The sequence below is a fragment of the Chlamydotis macqueenii genome, chromosome 6 (genome assembly GCF_036417535.1).
Source record: "Chlamydotis macqueenii isolate bChlMac1 chromosome 6, bChlMac1.mat, whole genome shotgun sequence".
Lineage (NCBI taxonomy): Eukaryota > Metazoa > Chordata > Aves > Otidiformes > Otididae > Chlamydotis > Chlamydotis macqueenii.
This window is the reverse complement of record NC_141561.1, coordinates 20,168,164-20,190,884: the sequence shown is the minus strand read 5'-3', so window position 1 is coordinate 20,190,884 and position 22,721 is coordinate 20,168,164. Positions and strand designations below refer to the sequence as shown.

The 22,721-nt window shown below is 35.1% G+C and overlaps 1 protein-coding gene across 1 annotated transcript in view; it reads right to left on the bottom strand.

Moving 5' to 3' along the window:
* LOC104480256 (sodium channel protein type 2 subunit alpha-like) overlaps nt 1–17,127 on the bottom strand; it is a 57,887-nt gene extending 40,760 nt beyond the window's left edge. The window contains exons 1-10 of the mRNA XM_086750965.1: nt 16,938–17,127; nt 15,108–15,426; nt 11,834–11,968; nt 9,216–9,310; nt 7,370–7,498; nt 6,597–6,688; nt 5,419–5,691; nt 1,922–1,985; nt 1,214–1,355; nt 209–415 (exon numbers count right to left, since the gene is read on the bottom strand). Of these exons, the coding sequence (XP_086607091.1) occupies nt 209–415; nt 1,214–1,355; nt 1,922–1,985; nt 5,419–5,691; nt 6,597–6,688; nt 7,370–7,498; nt 9,216–9,310; nt 11,834–11,968; nt 15,108–15,374 (1,404 nt within the window). The 5' untranslated portion in view covers nt 15,375–15,426; nt 16,938–17,127. The remainder of the gene's footprint in view (nt 1–208; nt 416–1,213; nt 1,356–1,921; nt 1,986–5,418; nt 5,692–6,596; nt 6,689–7,369; nt 7,499–9,215; nt 9,311–11,833; nt 11,969–15,107; nt 15,427–16,937) is intronic.
* Between the last annotated feature and the right edge of the window lie 5,594 nt (nt 17,128–22,721).

The following is a 22,721-nucleotide window of genomic DNA, read 5'->3' as shown; positions in this document are numbered from 1 at the left end:
ATTTTTTGTTACAAATTAACAGGTTCACTCAAGCCAGAAGAAACAGTGCAAAGGAAAACATTAAAGTTTGTTTGGAAAACAAAGGAATTAATAAGACTAGAGGTAATATATTGTTAGGAGTAAAGAAGTAAAAGTATTCTCATAAGTGGACATAAAGCATCCGATCACAATCATGAATGAAAGAAGTAATTTTACTTTACAAGGATACCTGAGCTTCTTCCTGTTGCTTTTTCAGTTGTTCCAGCATCTGTTGAAATTCTGCCTCTTTCTGCTCTGCTTCTTCCATGGTTGCTTGATTCTGTTCTTCGTAGGCCATGGCAACCACAGCCAGGATCAAATTAATCAGATAGAAAGAACCCAGGAAAATGACCAAAACAAAAAATATCATGTATGTTTTCCCAGCAGCACGCAGCGTCTGGGGAAAAAGAGATAATACAAATTTTTAGCAGACTTTTAAATACTGTTGCATAATATGGTAGCATCTGTGTTATAGTCTAGAAATGAATTATAAGACTGCTTTCTGATAGCACAAGATTATTTAGTTACTTTTTCCATATACAAATAGTATTATAGCCTGGCTACACATGCAAAAATCCAAGTTTCGTGTCTACTATGGTCAAGGTAAATAAGATTGAGTAGCTTGAATACTTCAGAACTTCTACCAATGAGAATCTGTAGTAGCAGCTGCTGCCGCATGTCTATATTACAGCCTTCAAATCTAACAGTAGCAGGGCCACTAACCAGAATCTTACCTTCTCGTCTCATCAGTCCCAAACTACAATGCCACAAAGACAGTGCAGAATACAAAATGTCATGCTGCGCAACATCACTGTCCTTTGGGTTAAGGATATGTGTAGTTCAGGGACAAGATGTAACCTTTTCAAAGACAATATATTTGTACTAGACTGCAAATTGCTTTAACTAGCATCTATTTACAGCATGTTTGGGCAAGAAGCTTTAACAACTTAAGTTCATTTACCCCTTTGTGAAAAGAAACAATAATGCTTAACCACCTTCATAAAATAGCATGTATTTGAGTAGCACATAGGAACCTAAATCATGAACAAGGTCCTTAGTGTTTTAGCTTACATATATGAAGTAAAAGATGATTTATGTCCCAAAGGCCTTAGGGACACGTGAATGAAAATAGCTATGCAAGTACTATGTAGTAATGGTATTGGTGATGGTGCTATTTATTTTAATAAGTCCTCACCAGCTGGTAAAGATTCTCCCAAAAGTCCTGAGTCATCAATCGAAACAGTGACAAGAATGCCCAACTGAATGTATCAAAACTTGTGTAGCCATAGTTGGGGTTTCTACCAGCTTTCACACATATATATCCTTCTGGACATTGACTACAAAAGAAGAGGAAATGCTATTTTTAACAACTACTCTAAATTACGATATGCTACAGTAAATCACAAAATTGTTCAGGAGTACTAGTTGCTAATGAAATTACAAAAAAGTAAAATTTTATTCTACATACCTATGATAAAAATGTATATCTTATCGGTTTTCATTTTAAAATTCAATTTCCTAATGATATTTCAATGCTTTAATAATATAACTAATAGTAATCTACCCTTCCCCACAATTTGTATCAACATATCTCCACCAGGACAAAAGCAGAACGTCAGCTAGCATGGCTGATGATAAACAGTTGTCAGCAAGCTGGCAGTAACATTTATGCATATAGCATTCATGTGGTTACCTTTACAAAATTAGCCTAAGATGCTGAAGAAAGTGCCTGTGTAAACTCAAATCACATAGATTATTATATTTAGGCATAGCTTCAATTGCAAAACAGTGGTAATCTGCAAATCTACAATACAGTTGATACTAAAGTTGACCACCTGAGCTATTCTAAGTAGCTAATTCTTTTTTCTTGATGCGTAATGAAAAATTATGACTGTTTTCTTACCCCGCATCTGAGCTATTGCCACATAGCAGAGCATCATTTTGTCCTTCCAAGAAGTAGAAATGATCTGTTTTTTAAAAAAATAGATGAAAAAGGTGATGAGAAAGACATCATTTATACTTAATGGAAATTGAGCAATGGTATAGACTTTTACACTTTAAAGAAATAAGCAGAGTTAATAAATAGTTTAACTGCAATATACAATGAGTAGGAATGCAAAAAGCATGAAAGATACTGTTTTGACAGGAAGATGACCTTCTGTAGAGTCTTGAAGCTGGCCTTTCTTTAGGAAACAGAAATGTAGTTGTACAGCTAATTCTCAGTAACCTACCCAAACGAATAAGATACAGTGGGTGGATTACTCAATTGTGTATATCAGCAAATAAGTGAACCAGGAAAAGAAGACAAAGGATGAGGGTGATTCCCTGCCTTTGTTCATGCATTTTGATGTATACCATTTAGTGATATTTATTTGTAATTATTTATTATGTGCTATTTTATCCAAATATTACTTGAAAAAGTACTGAATTTTTTCAGCATGAAAACACAACATGCAAAAGAAATTGCTAACTGGACCTTGACTTTAGCAGCTGAGGGAGGAACCAGGCTTTTATTGTACATTATCAAAAATTACTACACAAAATTCTATAGCAGAGAAATGTACTTGAAGTATGTACATGTATTTTGTTAATAGACTAACAATCAAAATAAGGTAAAATATCATTTAAAGAGATGGAAGTCTTAAAAGCACCTCACACATTCTTTTCTTTTCTTTGTTCTGCTTTGAGGCAGAAAGGGAAAACCGATTTGCCATCAATTCCTAGTTTGGGATTCTTATGGTAAAAAGGGAATCTCTAGCGGAGATACTCGGGTCAGGTGGCATATTAAGCCAAGTTGCCAAAATTAGGTATGTTCTGGCTGTTCCCAGGAAGCAGATGGCTCCTTGAGATTCAGTGCTTGCTGGCATGAACTAACTGAGGGCTAATGCTAAAGAGGCAAGCAGAGAATTGCAGCCAGTTCCTACTGATTGCTTCTACTCCGTCACCACCAGTATACGATACAGACAGCCTAAAATCTGCTTATTTTAAAGAGAGTGAGACAGACTAAGCACATAACTTGTGCATCTGCAATCTATTCTCAGATCAGGTAAGAAAACAGTGGATTTTCAGACATTCTGGTGCTGACATAGTCATGCCCTGTGAGAGATCTAACCCCTATGTAAAAAATTTTAAAAGTTTAAAGATGCAGTTAGGCACCAAGCTGGATTTTCAAAATTGTCTGTGGGCCTAATTCACAATTCCTCTTCTGGTAAGCAGAGGATCCAGTTAAACTATCCAGTCAGCTAAACTCTCAGCCCAGTATTTTAGAAAACATTTAAATAATAACTTTTTTCAATACAAAGTTGATAATGTCAAAGTAATAAAAATAGTCAATATGAGTCTATAATATAAAACTATTCCTGTCTCCTGCCAACTTAAAAGGAAAACAGTCATGGCTACAAGTCCTACATGACACTTTCATAAGCTAATAAAGGAGATATGTTCTGGCCGGAATCATCACAAAATACTAGGAAAAAAGACTCTCAGAGAACAGTTGCCAGTGGCCCAATGTCAATTCATAAGGGCATCTTTCTGAAGATCCTCCAGGGATCTGTGCTATATATGGTTTTCATAACAAGTTTCATTACCCACTCAAGACATGAAATAATAGAAAAAAATGCATCAAGTATTCTGAAGACATCAAGCTAGGAGAGATGATTGAAATTTAGAATGACCTTTACAAACTGACAAGCTAGTCCAAAAGCTATTAGATTCATTTCAACAGGCACAAGTGGATAATGCAACAGTTGACAAGGCAAAATCAAATACGTAAATGCAAAATAGACAGGATCTGGCCACAGCCAATGCTGTACAAAAAGATGCAGTGATTGTCATGAACTGCAAGTTGACTGTGAATCAACAATACAGTGCTGATATACAAATGATGTAATTTTAAGATGTGTTAACAGGAAATGTCGCATACATGACCTCATTACATGAGGTAATTACTTCTAATTTGCACCTTTATTAGAGGAGTAAGTACCAGATTTGAGCATCTCATTAAAAAAAAAAAAAATCAAAACAGAAAATCCAAACAAAAAAGAAAAACCAGAATCCCAGACTAATCCAAAGATGCAAAAAAAAAAGTTAAAACAGGTATAGAAAATGCAAAACAGAAAATAGGCTTGCTTGGTTTAGAAAAGATCAGAAATAAAGAAGATCATAGTTTTAAAATATCATAAAGACTAATATAAAGTAGTCTATTATTATCTTATTTCTAAGTCCACAGGAGAATATATTCAATCTGAAATTAGGAAAATTTAGGTCAGATATTTAGAAAAAAAAAAATCCATTTGTGTGATGAGGTACCAGAGGCAGCTAGAGGGGAATGGAATTTGTTTTTCAGATGTTTTTAAGAATAGATTATCATCCAAAATCTTCTCCAAGACAACATTTCTATGATACCACAAGCATGCTGAGACGATAAGTACATTAAAAGATTATAAGACTTGAATTCAAAAGCATTTAGCTGTAAAACTGAGTTCTCCTAACTTTCAGTGACACAGGCATCAGCTACAACATTTACACAGGCTTTATAAAAAAACTAAGCTTATGCCTAACTACAAAGTTAAAACCCTAAATACACCAAAATAGTTAAGAGAGACTGAACAGATAAATTGAAAGAGACTGAAGCTATTTACCTTTATGAAAAACAGAATAGCAATCTACTACAGATATGTTCAGAGTTGTTCTATTTGAACTGTAAACCAATTATTGTTAACAATTACACTGTATTATACTGTATTATACCGTTAAAAACAATACTGTATTAAGAGGTACAAAGGAGAGCAAAATGTTAATTTCTTGATTTTCCAAAGATAAGAAACAAATAGAAAGATACATAATATGGCATCTAGTTCTTATTTTGCTAGAATAACAAGCAAGCACGGGATAAATTACCAGTACTCTCACAAGAGCATATTTGTGCTGTGCAAGGGAGTGTGCTGCAGACACCCACCAAGTTCCAGAAGAAACTACGCAGCTGCATTTATATGCTATAGCAGGATTCATGAGCTAACTGATGCTCAAATGTGGATTTCATAATGGGCATTACCTTGCACTAATGTAGCTATACAATTTCAGATCCCATAGTAGGACTGTCACACTACTTCAGGAGGCTTGAAGCTAGCACAGAAACGTCTGCTTTGTGCTACAGTGTGGATTTACTCTAAAAGTTCCGTTCAATAAAAGGTAAAAAGATGTTTTGGGACCCAGTACAATATTATGAGTATGTTAAACTACATTATGACTGTTCTTTTATTTACTACACAAAATGAGTGCTTTTAGGTCTCTTGGTCAGATTACATCGTTTTAATTGCAATGGAAAGATACTGATGCCTTTGTATCGGTTTTTAAAAAATCCAGAAAATCAATACAGTAGATGATATAATTAACTCTTACTTCTGTCTTCGATGTACTCATCCCAGTTAAACGTTGTCATTGTTGTATTAATAAATGTACCGTTTTCACCTATAGAGCTATTAAAGTAGGAAATGACAGTTGTTTCAAAAGTAGAATTGTCTGGAGGCCACTGCAGGCATTTATTCCTCAAGTTGCCCATGAACAGCTGCAGCCCTATTAGTGCAAATACACTCAGACAAAACACAGTCAGGATCATTACGTCCGAGAGCTTCTTCACAGACTGAATTAGGGCTCCCACGATAGTCTTCAAGCCTGCAAAGAGAAAAGATTTTTATTATGATGTTAAACAGATACTCAACACACCGAAAAATCATGTGATTTTTCCTGACAAGATAAAGATTTCATGCAAAATGACAACTGAGTCTAATATTTGTGAGACAATAATTTTCATGAAAAGCCTTATTACTTGTGAAGATGAATGAAAAGCTGTAAGTTTATGCTTATTTTACAGTGTACAGAAATAAAAAGCAGAAAATACCAAACATATTGTTTATGCCAAAACAAGTGATTTTATTATTCATGCTATATCTTAACCCTATATAGAAACGCATCGTTTACTTTTGCTGATGCTTCTTGCCCAAACCTTTCTTACATGAACATTTTAAAAAATATTCTGCATTAGTAAACCCATTACAAAGACATTGTAAGTTCATATTTGAATGATATTCTCAAAATCTTCTTACAATATAAGAGGGGTGATGGTTTGGAGAAGAAAAACATCTTTAAAACAATACCCCATGCATGGCCCATGCTATCCTTTAGAGTTTTATTTTTTATACATGACTTAAAAATGAATTAAGTTGCTGTATCAAGTGCCTGCAATAAATGATAAAATTTGCATCAGTATGAAAGCTTAAAATTAACTTATATTTAAAACATGTAAAGGAAAGCTTGATGTCATAAGATGCAAATCACATAGGCTGTTTACTGCAAATATCTCATGCAAGAATTTGTTAAACTCAAAGGCTGATTTTTTTTTAAAAGAAAATACAACTAATATAAAAAACGCAAGAATCAATTTAAATAAAATTACATGTCTTGATTCTTGTTTTTTCTATTTTGTTAACAATGTGTTGCAAACAAGGCTTATGCTTTAAAAGCGTGAGTACAGCCTTTGTGGAACGAAAGTCAGCCTCGGTGTTTAACCTAGCTCTCACCTGGAATGACTGATATTGTTTTCAAAGCTCGGAGAACTCTGAATGTTCTCAACGCTGAGACATTGCCCAGGTCCACAAACTCTGTCACATATCTGTAATAGGGGAGTTCACACACAAACACAATGACAGCACACAAATAACAATCGGAGTTACGAGGGGCCTAACACCTTACACCAACTACTTCTTACCTGGGATTACAGAAATAGTTTTCAAAGCTCTCAATACTCTGAAAGTTCGAAGAGCTGAAACATTGCCTAGGTTTACAAATTCTGTTACATACCTGTAGGATTAAATCACAGTTACTCAGAATTGAGGCAGGTTTTATCCTATTTGCTTGGGTCTTTGATCAAGACCTCTTCACCGTTCACTGTATTTTGCCTGTGTTACAGATATGCTTCTGACCATCAAATTAAATTAAGTTTTATCAAAATAAAACACATTGACTTGATGTTTGAAACCGAATTTGGTCAGCTTATAGGAGGAAGTCAAAAGGATTCCTTTAATTCTGGTATGCAGAAGGGAGACAGGATATGAACAGTTCAGGCTGATGGCATTCACAATCCTAACGGGCTGGCGCACCATGCTGGCCTCTGCAGCACATGCTTAGTTAGAAATACTAAAATGTGTAAAAGAAGTAGAAGAAACATATTGAAACCGCAGGAAGTCCAGGCTCCAAATGTTCTGGCTGACAAAATATGAGGCAATTTTTAGTCACTAATTTCATGCTATCAGAAAGATTTTTTAATTAAAAAAAAAAAAAGTAGAAGACTTACGCAAATGTAATGACAGTGAAATCTAGCCAATTCCATGGGTCTCGAAGAAATGTAAAATCTTCTAAACAGAAGCCCCTTGCAAGAATTTTAATAAGTGATTCAAAGGTATAAATTCCAGTGAACGTGTATCTGAGGAAAATAGGCAAGACAGAGTTTATGGAAATACATACATGTTATCTTTATATATTATGCTCTCTAGTTGCTTTATTCTCCTTTTCTTCTCCTCAACTGGCATAAGAATTAAATGGAAATTACAGCCAACTTTAAATATCTGCAGAATTTATACCATAAGGAAGGAGGAACCAAATTACGATTAAAGGACAATGACCACCCATCGCTTAAGTTCAAATTCTATAATCTATACCAACGAGACAGTTGCAGAATTCCCAGTTAGTTCATTGGTGCATGTTTATGTCAAATCTGAATCCATGTTATAACAAAACACAGATGGATTATGTTAGAATTTCAGAAGCTGCTTCCAGGCTACAAATTTCTTTCTTCAATGTTATTTTTATGTTGAAGTGTTGCTCAGTACCATGAGCTGGCAATGTGCCAACCCTCATCAGTCCTCACTGACTTTGTTACAGTGTAGGTGTATCCAGTACTTCACTTTCAGCAAGACAGGCACAGTACTAGAATGAAATGATTGTTTTCAAATTCAAAATCCTGTGCAAGAACAACAAAAATATTTACAAATGCCAATAAAATTCAGCTACTCATTTTGACTAAAAAATGTTGTTGAAATGTAAAAAGTAAAAATATTTAATTCTGGCATTCTGAGTAATTTCAGTTTTCTATGTCCAAATGATGTAATCTTGAAATTTAGTTTCATTTGTGTCTTTAATGGAAAATAATTCAAATTAACCTGCTTAAAAGGCTTGAACTGATTTTCAGACTTGAGCCAACCTGAAACCAGTTTTCCAATGTGAAGTTTTTCAGTTCAATTACTAAACCAAAATTTATTTCCTGCACAACTTTACTCAAGAGATGAGAAGGACTTTTGTCATATATCTAAATGGCAAAATTTAATGACATGAAGAAATATCCAAACTAGGTATCACTATTAATAAATATTATATGCTAGACATCCTGAATACATATATGTTCATCTTGAACTCAACATGAGAATGCCTCTACTGACTTTATTAGCCCTATGATTTCACTTTTGATTACTGAAGATTAAACAGGTACATATCTAAAGCAGCTAGGAATGAATAAGAAGCAGAAGCATAAAATGCTACTGCAAAAATTAAGCACCAGGAAATGGAGAGCCGTGTTTCCCACTGTAGTCTACAGCCTTGGAACTATCACAAAATATGCAACCATTGTATATTGACACCAAGTAGTTGACATCATCATATTGAACCCTTTCTATTCCTATGGGAGGAATAACCAATCATTTAAACACTTTTTTAACAGCTTATTTTATAAACAAGCTTTCCATTGTTAGGTTGTCTTTGGTAAAGGAAAGCTGCACTATGGTGAACACAGCCATCTATTAGATTATCCTTTTATCTATAGTAGCTGCGGCAATAGAGATGGAAAAGTGTATTTCCCTGCATTCTTGCAAAGACATAACATAGAATGTAGTGGAAAATATTTATAATCTGCTTTTTTCATGGTCATAAGACTAGCTTCTCTTCTTACATTCCCCATCTAGTACTGCAAACAGAGAACGGACATTGAACAACTTGTAATGAGGGAAGCATTGTAGCATACATGGTTGTCGAAAGGATATGCCAACAAGGTAGCTGCTGCCAGTGGATGCCATCCTCATATAAAATAATTTACAGCAGTTTATTTCAGATTACTGACTATTATTCAAAGAAAAATTCATTTAACTTACTCTACATTCTTTGTCCAGTCTGGAGGGTTACTCATGGTCATAAATACACAGTTGGTCAAAATAGTGCACATGATGAGCATGCTGAATAATGTAGGCTAAGAGTTAAGGAATGTAAGCCAGAAAAATCTCATAAAAAGAGTATCAAATAACACACTGCTTTGGCAGATTTCCACTATCAGAAGCTATTTATTCCTCCACTGCTCTGTTAACACAGCCCTGAAAATGTTAAAGCTTCCATAGTCACTGCTTTGTAGCTAAAAGATAACAATTGCATACTAAAAATTAGAAAACTTGAAAGATATAAAAAACCCCCAACCCAACTTAATTTTAAGAAGACCTTAGATGATTTTTTTTTTCTTTTGAATAAAAATGTGAAAGTTTGAAGTAGTAGCTTCTAACTTAGTGGGATATGATAAAAAGCATTTGTTTTGGATAATCTAGACAAATCTGAACTACTTCATGCATATGAAACTGAACAATAAATTTTCTTCACTTTTCTTCTTTTATGATTCACTATAAAATTTGGCATGTATCAACATTTTTGTTTATCATTATAACACATATATTTGAAAGCTCTTTGTCACATAGTGGGAGGAATCATAGGTAAATTTCAGGGAAATAATTATTTTATTCCTGTTTGGTTTACATATGGGCTTTATAATATAAATGTTGATGGAGAAGGCAAATTATATTCTCAAAAAAAGAAAACTAAAAAGAATTCCAGAACAGGTCCAAGTAATAAATAACTAAATTGATTTTAACAGAACTGCTCTGGATCTACAACTTTTCACTTTCAGGACTGATGACATTCTTCTTAGAAATAAAAATACAAACACCAAAATGAAAACCACACAGGTGATGCACAAAATGTCCACATGATGGCACCACCACCTAAAATTAGACAGAGGTCAAAGCTCGATTTTGAGAAGAGCTTTAGCTTCTGTAACTAAAATGCAGGTTCAGACGGTGCTCCCAAATAGAAATCCTAGAATAATGAGGTCAAAAGTACTGTGAGGTTCCCCCCATGAAGTTTTCTTTGCATGTCTACAGTAATGAAAAAAAATCTTTCCAGTGACAGTAAATACCTCTGCTTTCTGAACTGTCAAACAACTGTGACATTACACTCAACAATTCATCAAGTTTTCTGCTCAGTAAATGTATTTTAAATGCTTTACTTGGAATCTAGCTTCTCACTAGATTAATATAATTCATATATGAACAGAGTAGAAAAGAAAGAAAGGTATTTTAAAACCCATTAAAAATAATGTGTTGTAAGAATGTCTCACAAGCCTGTATTTTACAAGGCTTTCAAAATCCTTTTTTGATGAAATGTCCTCTCGGAGTTGCAAATCCTCACTATTATTTCATCAGTGGAAGAGTAACTAGGATATACCTTCCCACAACTTTAAACAACATTTTATAACACTCTGACTTTGGTGACTAGCTCTTCATCACTATCTCAGTCCCATGATCTTCCATTATTCCATGCAATTGAATAATGCTTTATAACATTCTAAGGAGTGTCAGATAATTGACAAATAAGTATTTGTAGTGACACTTGTATCAATCAAATACAAAACAGGCTATGTAGTGTCATGATTGATTCTGAAGTAATTTGTAGGCTAGCCATCCATAACATCCAACACGTAACAACCATTTTAATTATCAGATTTCCATCATATCAAGATTGAAAAAAAAAAATCTTTCAAGATTTATTCTACATGGTCTTAGGATCCCTATATGTAATGCTGCACAAAACTGTTTTCAGTGTGCTTATGTCAGACTCTTGCAAAATAGAAGCGTGCAAACATTTGTATGTTGCCTTAAGCAAGCAGATGTGCTGAAGTTAATGCCCTCATTGCAACATTTGGGATCAGACCAGTGGGATGCCTACTATAGTCAGCTAGCAAAACACTGAAAAAGACAAAATAATAGATAAGTCACTAAGATCATTTAGCTTTGCAAATCTCTCTCTGCAATGTGGAAATCTCACCTACTTGAAGACTGAAGTTAAAACATCTACAGGATTATGAGTGCATAATGCAATAATGATCACGAAATAAAACAGTCAGGTAAGGTACATATAGGACTGAGAATGTACAATAAAACAAGAAACCTAAGCTGGTTTATCAACCTATCATTCTGCAATAGTGATCTGAATCAGAAAATGAAAAGGAATAATGAAACCGTATTTTCACTAAATATTAATGCAAGCACAAACCTGGGATCAAAGATTTTATTTTTAATACAAAATGTCAGTGAAGAACTGAAAGTATTTTGAACAATGTATCTACAGTTTATGAAAAATGTGGAGGAGGGCAAAAGATGAAAAAAGATGTAATGATTATAGAAAAACTAAGAGGGAAGGGGAAAAAAGAGGGAAGAAAAAAGAGAAAGAAATTGTAAAGGACAATGACTGGTCGTCTTTCTTCTGATATTACTATATAAAGATACAGCAATGAACACAAATATTAAAAGGGAATAAGAAAAAGAACAGAGGACATAAATAGTAGAGAGAAGAGGGACAAAGCACTGTAGATCGTATTGATCCTGGGACATGTGCCAGAGAATTATTTCAATACTAAGTAACATCTCATTCCCTACAGCTTTAGACTAACCACTTGAAAAGGATATGAATGTACCAAAATCTTAATAGCTATTTTTCTAAGAGGATTGAAAGGAGTTAACATGTACAGGGCAGACGTGGCACTGAATCGGAATATTGCCTTCCCTTTATTCAATACTATAAAGGTCTGGAAAAAACAAACACAGAATCAAAAACAGCATTTAAAAGATACCAAGTTACAAGTTCAAACCCAGAAACATGTCCATTTAATCATTAATCATATTTGCTCAAACTCTTCTTCCACTTATACCTTCCCCAGAATCACAATCCCCTTGTCCAGTTCACATGTAGTAGACTCCAGTCAAATTACTATAAATATAACTGCATGAAAACATTTGAATAAGTTTATATAGAAATCATAAGTAGTCCTACTATTGCTAGCTAGAAAACAAAGACAAATATATAAGGTATAAACGTGTAATATTTGAAGATTTAGTAAACTTTTTGTACCTTATAACATATACACAGAGGTATGTACCTTTAAAAAAAAATTAAAGCCATTAAAATCTCAACATTCCCTGAATCAAATAACCAGCATTAATTAACATATCAAAGGACTAAGACAATAGTACTACAAAGTGATCTAAATTTCAAGAGCAATCTTCATGAAAATAAGGAAATTGATAGTGTTCAATAACCAGTTTTTCAGCTTAACAGTAATATACTGCACAGTTTTTGGTGTACTCTAAGAAAACAATAACACATCGCTTCTCTTTTCAACTGTTTCTTCTGAGAGTTTCATACCTGCAATTCTGTCTTTTTTTTGTTATGTCATGCTTTACTTTTACCTAATACAGAATTTAATAATCCATGCATTTTCACTGTCTCTCCACCATTTCAGCAGTAACTCATGCATACTGCCAACTTTTTAAAAAGCATTTATAAATGTAATGGTTTTCTTAAAACCTGGGAAATAAAGAAGAACAAAGCCTTTATGTATTGTGCAGTAAGTTTAAAATTATTTAGATTTCCATGCATTTGGGGAAATTCCTGTCTATTTCTATCATCTCTTCTTTCTACATATGGGTGAAAGTTCATCTTCATTGAAGGTAAGTGGATCTAGCTAGCATTGTGGCAGCCCCAAAAAGCCCAAAGGGAACATAAGCCATGCAAACCTGAAGTGCTGCCAACAGCCGTGATCTGCCTCAGCTGGAATAAGAGGGCAGCATTTATAAAGATTATGCTCTACTTTCTGAGCAGGTGTGCCAAATACAGCAGCTGAAATCCTGAAAACACAATGCCTCCTCCTGCCTAAAATAATAAATTTCAGCTCTTCCAAACTGAACCTATTTGCATTTCCAGATACCCATTGATTCTCCAGCCATACTGAGGTCCTTTATTGTAGAGGAGAAAGGATTGGTCTGTAATGTACTATCTTTGCTACCTTTGCTTTTCAACTCTATTACTATTCTTCCTGGAGTTCAAGAAAATCTGCCCTCAAATCAGAGTTTTTCGTATGATTTCTGTTCCCTTTACTCCGATAAACCCTCTGATGAAGCACCATTTGTGCGATGCTGACTCATCAAGACATACTGAAAAATTAAAATGCAATCTGACCTAAACAATGATGTTCAAAGATATACAAAGAACACCAAGAAAAATAATTGGAGAAATTCTGATTGCAATGCATGTGTAGGTTGGAGTCTCACATCTCCATGTAGAAACCACTATGCTTTTGGAAAAGACCAAGACAATTGCTATGCATTTCTCAATCAGGAATAAGCAATTCAGCAGGATTTTACTTCATGTCCACAGTTAATTGGAGAATTACTTTTCTCATTTCCAAACCATGATAACACGTGCGCTAACTTTAGGATTTACAGCTCTGAATTTAGATTTTTACTACTGCAGAACTGGGAAAGAAGGAAGGAAAGTGATCAGCACTTTGCCCCAAATTCCATTTGCCTTACTTCCAGACTTCAATAGGGTAAATCACTTGAATAAAGGGAGCAGAACACAATATTTAATTGAAAAACCTTGTTTTCAAATTTAACTCACGATTCTCCATACAATGAATTGAGTTTTAGAAATTCTGCAATGAATATTGAAGGTACAGCTGATTTTTTTTAAAAGCTGTTCTCTCTCTTTAGTTTATCATGATATGCCTAAATTGTTATTGTTTCAACCTATTAGTGATGAGGCATACCCCCAATTCCTGCAGGAAATATCCTCATTTGTATTTTTTCAGTTAGTTCAAGTTTGACTCCTAACAATTCTTGAGGGTTTTCTTCCTTTTTCTTTGAAGTAGATTTTTTTGCTTTCATGCATTTTTTTTTTTTAATTCACTTGTTTTTATTCACTAGTTGATTTCCACAGGAAAGAAAAGAAAGCACAAGAAAAAATTATGAAGACAGAAAATAATTTTTAAAAAAGGTAATTTCTTCTTTACTGGTAGAATAATGATGATGCAATACATATGATGCCAAAATCTGAGAGACTGGAAATCTGGAGGAAACCCAAGGCCATCTGGTCAAAAATGTAAAGTTCAGCACTTCTGTGCTTGGCCACAACAGTAGTTGCTATTACTTTAAACAATAAGAAAATATCTGGTTTATTTCTTCTTTAAATGAACATCTCTATTAAATAGAGATAATTATTTTTTTTTAATTATGTAACATTCTGTCAACACTCCAAGAGGAATTCCTACCTCCTCTTTATTTATTTCCCTCTTTTAAACACCTTCTCTTTGATAACAATCATAGAAGCATATAAATCTAAAAATTTTTCACCCAGACTATCTAAGTCTCTACAGTACAAAATGGAAGAGGAAGATCTTTGGCACATCCTGAGAAATTACCTTTACATACTTCTCTATCCTTCCCAGCAACAAGGGAATGCAACCTAGGCTTTCTACGTGACAGAGAAGAAAGCTAGTGAGAAGGCATCTAGCTACCTTTGATATAGACTTCACAGTGAAGATCTGTTCCTTTCACATCTATAATACAGCAAATAATAGAATAATAATTTTAAAGACAACCACTGTGCTACTTCTTCAATTCTCGTGTGTAAAACACTGAAAGTTACAAATTTTAGTAAAATACTAGGTGTAAATCTAAATGCATCTCTACCTACAGACCAGATCCCACGAACTTTCATTACTGACTTCTGTTCTTGCAATTGAGACTTCTGCCAATGAAATCAGCTGTTGGGAGAATGCATTATACTTAAAGAACCGGTCCAAAATACTGGAAATACTATGCCTGTGAGAGGGTTTGTTGTATTTTAATTTTCTTAAAGTCTGATAGTAAAATATACAACACACTCACTTTTTTATTGATATAATACGGGTCCAGGTCTTCCAAGGGCTCGGACACCATTCCTGGAGGTATGTCACCATAAATAAATGGCAGTGTCTTTCCTGCCTCCAAGTCGCTATTTGGCTTTGGGCCATCTTCATCATCATCATCTTTGCGTTCTTGTTTGGATTTTTTAGCTTTTTCTTCATTGATACGCTGTTCAATAGCTGCAAGCGATTCTCTTGTGAAATAGCGGAAGCTGTCAGGTCCTGGTGGTACCAGCACAGATTGTGCCATCTTTTCATCCTGCACCTCTTAATTACTGTTTAGCCTCTCTCATAAAAAAGTGCTAAGAATATAAAAAACACAGAACAAATTTAGACCAACACAAATAGCTAAAAACAGCATAAAGGAATATACCTCCACAGAATTTTCAGTGGGACATCTTGTTAAATTCAGTTAGTAATTATCATCCAAGAGGAGGCTGCTGTGAAACGGAGTTTTTCATTTGTTTTTATTTCAAAACCAACCATTTTCCTTTGCAGCTGGCCTCTTAGAGTTGTCGTGAAGGTATCAATTCTTAAAAAATTTAGTTTAAAATTCACTCAGTGCTTGTGATGATAGATTGCCAATTCTATAGACTGTATTTTAAAAAAAAAGTCACATACAATATAGTAACATCTTCTTGCCTTTGTCAAGGGTAATGCTATCCATTCCCATGAATGAAGTAGGAGATATTTTTCCACCACATTCAGTGTGAGGAATCAACAATTCTGAACTGTTTCTGGTCTGGTGTTGAGGAGGGAGACTCCAGACAATTCATCTCTTTATTATCCTGAAAGCTGCACCTTGGATCAACTCTCCCTCTAGCTAGAAGGAGCAGAAATGACTCCTAGAATCCACTACTGCCATGTAAGGCCAGAGGGATCAGTTGAAAGCAATGTGAGATGCTCCTTCTCTTTGGGTACAAATATGCTGCCTTTGCAGAGCTGCCAGCTCAGGAAACGAGATTCAAGCATAAGCACCTGTATTCAGATCCCCTGCCTGGCAACACACTGTGCACTGGAAGAACTGCTGAATTAAACAAAAATTATCTTTAATCATTACATACTGCACTTAGATCTTTTACGTCTGATACCATACCAATTGTATATGTTTCGCAATTTTCACTAAGAAGAGCAGAACCATCTCTTTTTAATGTCTCCAGACAGTTCAAACAAACAAGTGCAAAATATTCCTAATACAAATACTGTGGTCTGAAATCATAAACAGAATCTCTGCTGTAGCCTTCAAGAATTTTTCTTGAGTCCTTCTCCCGAGTAAGCATGTTAAAAATATAGCAAATGCAATAAAAAGCAACAACTTCTGAGTAACATAGTATACTCAAGAAACAATTATCAAATTAAAATGACACAACAGTTAGAATACAATCAGCATGATCCTATTTTACTGTCTTGCTAAATACATATACTCCAGCACAGCTGCAACAAATTCATATTTTTGAATCCTGCTAAATAAACTGCAACATGATGCTTTCTCCTCCTTTTCAACCATATGCACATAACCATTTACACCTACACAGACATCCACACGCATCCCAACTCCTGCGGGTCTCCCTGCCAGCATGCTTTGCCATTGCGGGCAACCGCACCTGGTGCAGTCTGTCATGGACAGTCTGTAGCAAACTGCTGCTGGAAGCTGCACTAGCTGCTAGTAGCAGAGGGTTAATAAGGAAAAGGAGAGTGGTCCTGCAGCAGAATCCTGTTAGATTTTATTGCGGGGGGGGAGAGAAAAAAAAAAAAAAAAAAAAAAGGCATAATCCTGTTTTAATACTGCAGGAAACAATTAAAAATTCATTACCAGTGAAGAATCTTGCACTTATGTGGGTTTGGAATGGCACCAAGGCAGACTGCAGCTAAAATTCCATCATGTCTTTTTCTTTTTTTTCCCCTCCTCTCTCTCTCTCTCTTTTTTTTTTTTTTTTTTTTTTTTTAAATACTCCTTCTAGAGACCACACCTAACTTCCTGCTGAAGGATCCTGGTTATTGAAGTAAAATCTAGCATTTCCTGTGCGAGCCTACTAAGTGCTATAACTCTTCTTGCCACTAGATGGTAGTGATATGCACCCATAAACACTTGTCAGACAGGGTGAAGAATTTTGCATGCTCGAACACTTGCTTAAACTGAGACTCTGGGACTAAAATACACGATTTTATATAACCAGACAGGTCTCAGGATTCTTAAAAATTCTTCTGAATATATAGCAGCTACTGCTGATGAGACCATAGCTGTTAAAACTGTGAAGGTGACACAGAAAGAAAGTAGGAGGGATAGCAAAGTCAGAGAAATGGAAAAATGGAGGTTGCTCAGACAGTCTACAATCGCAGCAGTTGCTGAGACTGGATTATGGGCAGTCTGGCTTATTTTAAACTATAGCTTGTGTCAGTTTTCTAAAATAAATTTATACAATATATTGGATGTATATTCTTTCTAAATCCAGGAAAGGCAGCAATGAGAGGGAAGGCTGGCAGGTTTGAGTGTTCACTGCAGTGTAAATTTCTGTACAGAAATCACCCCCTGTAGCAGGGAGCAAGACTAGAGGATGAGGAGCACTGTAAGCCCCTCCTCTCTGGCAAGTCAGTAAGACATCATCTTTGGGCACCACTCCACCTAAATGTCATCCTGCTTCTTTTCACTCTCCTCTTTCTCTTTATTTTCTGTGCTTACTGATTTTCATACTTTTTCTCCTGCTGCACTACTATAACTTTTCTAGCCTCTCTCTTTCCCCACTATTGACCTTCTGCCCTGCCCTCCTTCTCTCACACATACCCAAATATCTTTCAAACTTTTCAGGCAACACATTCCTCTATCTGTAGATTCAGATCTTCAGGCAGTCATTTACTTTTGTCCCTCTGCCACCTCCTTCAGCTGCGAAGAGAACTAAAGAAGCTGTGGAAAGTAGTAACAAGCAAAGAGTCACTCTAAAGCGAGAAAGGTTGGAAAAGGAAAGAATACAGTAGCTGAAGAAATGCTACTGTAGCTTTGAAAAAAGGACAATGAAGAGAGCGACAAATACTGATAATTTGGTTCTTTGGTAATTGTGGTGAGAGAATGAGCAGTTTAAGTGGGTCAAAGTAAGTGTTTTTAAAATTTTCAGCAATTAAGAAAAAAATGTGTCGAATGAGCAATATAATTTAACCACATCAGAAGTATTGATTTGGTTTTGAACCATTTAAACATTACAAAATATTTTAAAATAATGTTAAAAGCCTTTTTAGAAAAGTTTTTTATTTGATAGAGTTTTCTAATTTCACAAATGATTCAATTAAATCAATACAAATTTTGCAAACAATTCCATGCAACCATTTTTGTTGTTGTTGTTGTTAAAAAGCTGTGGATGAAAAATTCCGGCTGGCTTTAATTAGGACTGTGGTTTACTTGGAGCTGCTCTGCAGTCTCAAAATAAGAGGATTATGAGACAGCACAGATTCACAGAAGGAGTAAAGGAGCTTCTAACTACAAAAGTATTTTGACTATTTGTATGTGTAGATACTATAAGTTTATGCAGCTGCTTAGGAAACTTACAGTAACTGAAGTACCTGAAAAGCTGAGCTAATTCACACAATGTGGAAAAGGATCTTCATTCTGCCGTTGATGGTATATTAAGTTAAAATGTCTGATTATTTGTTTCTTATCGTATGGGTCTGAAATTACTTGACATCTCAATTTTATTTCCACCAGTGCCATACAATCTACATGCCCAGCGTTAGGAAGGACAGTGAAATGTAAAGTAAAAAAGGAAATAGCCAGTGGACATTGTATCCCATTGCCTCACATGCTGGGGTCTACAGTCTTACTAGGCTGTAAAGTGAAAGGAACAAAGTATTTTAGAGAGACAGAATAGGCAGGAAATGCAATATGAACTTTGCAGTCCAAAAGAAAAATATATGTACTTCTAAAGAGGAGACCACAGTAGTACATCTAGAGAGGCTACTAACAATCCTTAAAATGTATTTAAATAACTACAGAGTACATATCTACAGTACATGTAATAGATAAAATTAGTAGAGATAGAAAGAGAAAAGGGTCAAATAAAATAGTAAATATCAATCAAAAACCAATCCAACATAACCTACATTTTAAAACTATTGTTCAGATGTGGTCAAAATGTACCTAAAATATAAACGTGGAATAAGAACAATTCTGGTAACAGGTAACTTCCAATTGCTGTCTGGCTTCCTACCTACATCCATGAGTACATTTTACGAATAATTTTATCACCAGTGGTATCTGCCTTCCCACTACGGCACATCTGAAAGCTTGAAGTGGACTTTGACTCTTAATCACGTGGAAAAACACTCATGGCTCACATAAAGGCTAAAGTTTAAGTGTTCAGTGTTGTATGTAAAGAAACTCTACATGAGGGCGAATGTTTTTTGATAGGGCAGAGCTCAGATAAACTTCTGAGTCTTTTCCTGGCTGTCTAGCAGCCCTTCATCTACAGACAACCCTGATGAATAAAATCAGAAGGAAAACCGATTACCAGCTTCTCGAAATCTGTAAAAATTAACTTTGTTCAATGCTAAAGCAGATAATTAAAATGCACAAGTGGCAACTTGCTGTCATTCTGTGGTTCTGTGATCCTTTTACTTTCCAGCTGTGTGTTCCTGCATTATATTAGAATTGTCTCTAAGTGTATGACATTTAATTTATAGTTCTGAACTTCATCTCCAGCCAGTAATACCAGTCATCAAACTCATCTAGTCCTTTCTGTATGACAGCTTGCTCATTGACAATGCCTCCCAACTTTGTGATAGGAGCAAATTACATTGGCTTATTTACACTTTGCTTACTGAAACAATTAATTAAATTTTAAATAAAATCTGTCCCAAAATTATAACAGTGATGAACAACTTTGACCAAAGCATAGGTTACTGTGATATTTGCTGTAGTTTGCAAAATATGATAATACTACTCTTAAGAATTTTAATCTTAAAGAAAATTCTGAAGTTTATGCTCTAAAATGAAATAGTATTTTTTGCATTTAAAAAGCAAAAGGGTTAGAAGAGGGGAAAAAGGAGCTTTTTCTTCTAGTAAATAGTATACATTTAATCAAATGCACTGAATCTAAAGAAATACCTGTCACCTCTTCCCCCGTGCTACTTAAAACATTTACTGTACTACTAAATTATTCATGGTGATCTAGATGACTGAAAAACATGTTTGCTAGCTTTGCAGATGACAAGAAACTGAGAGGGCTACAGGTAAACAGGCGGACAGTATTAGAACTTAAAATGTCCTGACAAATAACAGAAATGTCTCAAAAATTATGCAATTCATGAGATGTAAGGCCTACATTTTATATTTAAGCAAGAATAAATAACTGAAAAATTACAGGATGAGGAACAAAAGCCCACCAATAGTGCTACAGGAGAGGATCTATAGTACTTACTGCATCACAAACCAGGCATGAGTGAAAACTGTCAGTCTTGGGGAAAAAAAAAAAAAAAAAAAAAAAAAAAAAATATTGATTTATAAACTTGTGAAATGATCATCTACTCTTCTGGTTGGAGCAGTATGTCCAACTTGGGTACTACATTTTAAAAAATGTGGGGGCCACCTGGAAAGAATTAAGATCACAGCAATAAAAACAATTTATGAGAAAACGTCCAAGCAATTGTGAGATTTATTTGAGTTCTTTCTGTCTTAATTTTACATTGGAAAGACTGATGGAAGACACGATTACAGTCTTTGTATATCTAGAAACCTCCTCCAAGGAAGAGAAGGAATTTGTTTTCTTTTTATCTGGCATATAGGCAAGGAGGTTGTGGGGTTAAACTTCAGCAAGAGGCATTTGTTAGAAAAACCTTTTACCAGTGAAAATAGAGAATGAACATAGTAGACACACGACAATAATTCAAGGGCTTTAAGAAAGGCTGGGCCTTGCAAAAAGAAAGATCAGTGATGAGTGTGAGATTTATAGCAAAACTGATCAGGATGAGAATCAAAAAACTTGCAACAGGCCCCCACTGGTTTAGGGTCTTAAAAAGCATAGGTTTCTCATTGTTTTGTGCTGCTCCATCTGTTATGTATCTTCCAAGGCCTCAAGGGAGCAATATCTTATTGTTTATATATAGAGAAGCAGAAAAGAAAGGGGTTTTGATTTCAGTCACTGTTGGCTGAGAAAGTTCTTGAAAAGTTAGTGGGGTGCAGGATATAAAAAAGTGACATCACATGCAGGAAGGTCCCAAGGACTTCCTTATAGAGAAAAAGATGAGAGTGCCTAAGGAAGCATTGTTGTGGAATAGGGGAGATCTGTCCCCAGTTTTTCTTTACTCACCTTTCTCTCCTTCCAGTATTTTCCTTTTCCCTTAGCCTGACAAAAAGAAATTTTAAAAATCAAGTTTAAAAAAGCTCTTTCATAGTCCATTCTCTTACTTGCACCCTCGCATCACTGCTATTCCTACACATGGGCAAAATAAATGCTGGAAAAAAAAAAAATCTATTGTGTCTCAAAGGGCTATAGCCCTTCAGGATGTGTCAGCACCTCATGGCACTGCATGAAAGACTGTATAACACGTGATTGCCCTGTCTGAACGTGGAAGGTTTACAGCTGGTGTAGCATCTCTGCTAAGATTTATGGTCTCACTACTCCACTGATGAAATTAGTAGACAGCAAATAAAAATCAGTTTTCCTGTGCTTGAGGCTTGTATGTTTCATACTACGCTGCATTCTGTGTTCAGTAGTCAGAGGTCTCTTCATACGGTATCTATGTGCTGAATTGTGAGATACGAACAGTAGGTGTTTCTATACAACAAATTTTTCCAAACAGCTCTTAGAAGAGCTATATAAAAATACAGCTTCCTACACATTGTCCAACATTTTAAATGGATGTATAACTAGCAAGTCACCTTTGAAAATGTAGTTCCTGAAAATCTTAAGCCGATATAAAATGGTGCTATCAGAAGGGACAGCCCCATTCTCCACCCACTTACTCTGGTCATTTCCCACTGTGCTGGCTTGAGCACTCCTGCACCTCTGCATTTCAGCCAGATCAGCTTACTGGTCTGGCTGAAAACTACAAATAAGTGGCCAGATTTCAGACAGATCAAAGAGCTGATCCATCACACTACAAAAAAGAAGTTAAGAGCCTTAATGTGTCACCTCCCTTTTAGAGTCCAAAGGACTAGCTGGCTCCCTACAGCATCTTTCAAATTTTAGTGCTTCCCTAAACTTATTTCAGAGTACTGCCCACAAGGCTATGGCAAGATGTACTCCAAGGAAATACGAAAAATACATTGGTAAAAATCAGTTGAACATTATCTTTACTTACTGTTAGCCATAACTAGCAATGACTTGCATGTGGTTATAGTTACATATTCCATTTTCCTCTTTTATCAGAAATGGTCTCTGAACAATTGCTGATTTTCAACCAAATGTCAGTGAATGAACAAAAAAAAAAATCTATTTGTTTTCCCAGATAAGAGGCCCTTATGTCCTTCTTTCTAGTATTAGATAAGTTTGTTTTTTCACATGATGAAAATATCATTCTAAACTTTTTTTTTTTTTTTTGTATACAGTGAAATAAGCTTTCTGCTAGACTCAGATGAGTCCTCCATGACCAGAGGAAAAAACAAAGGGCA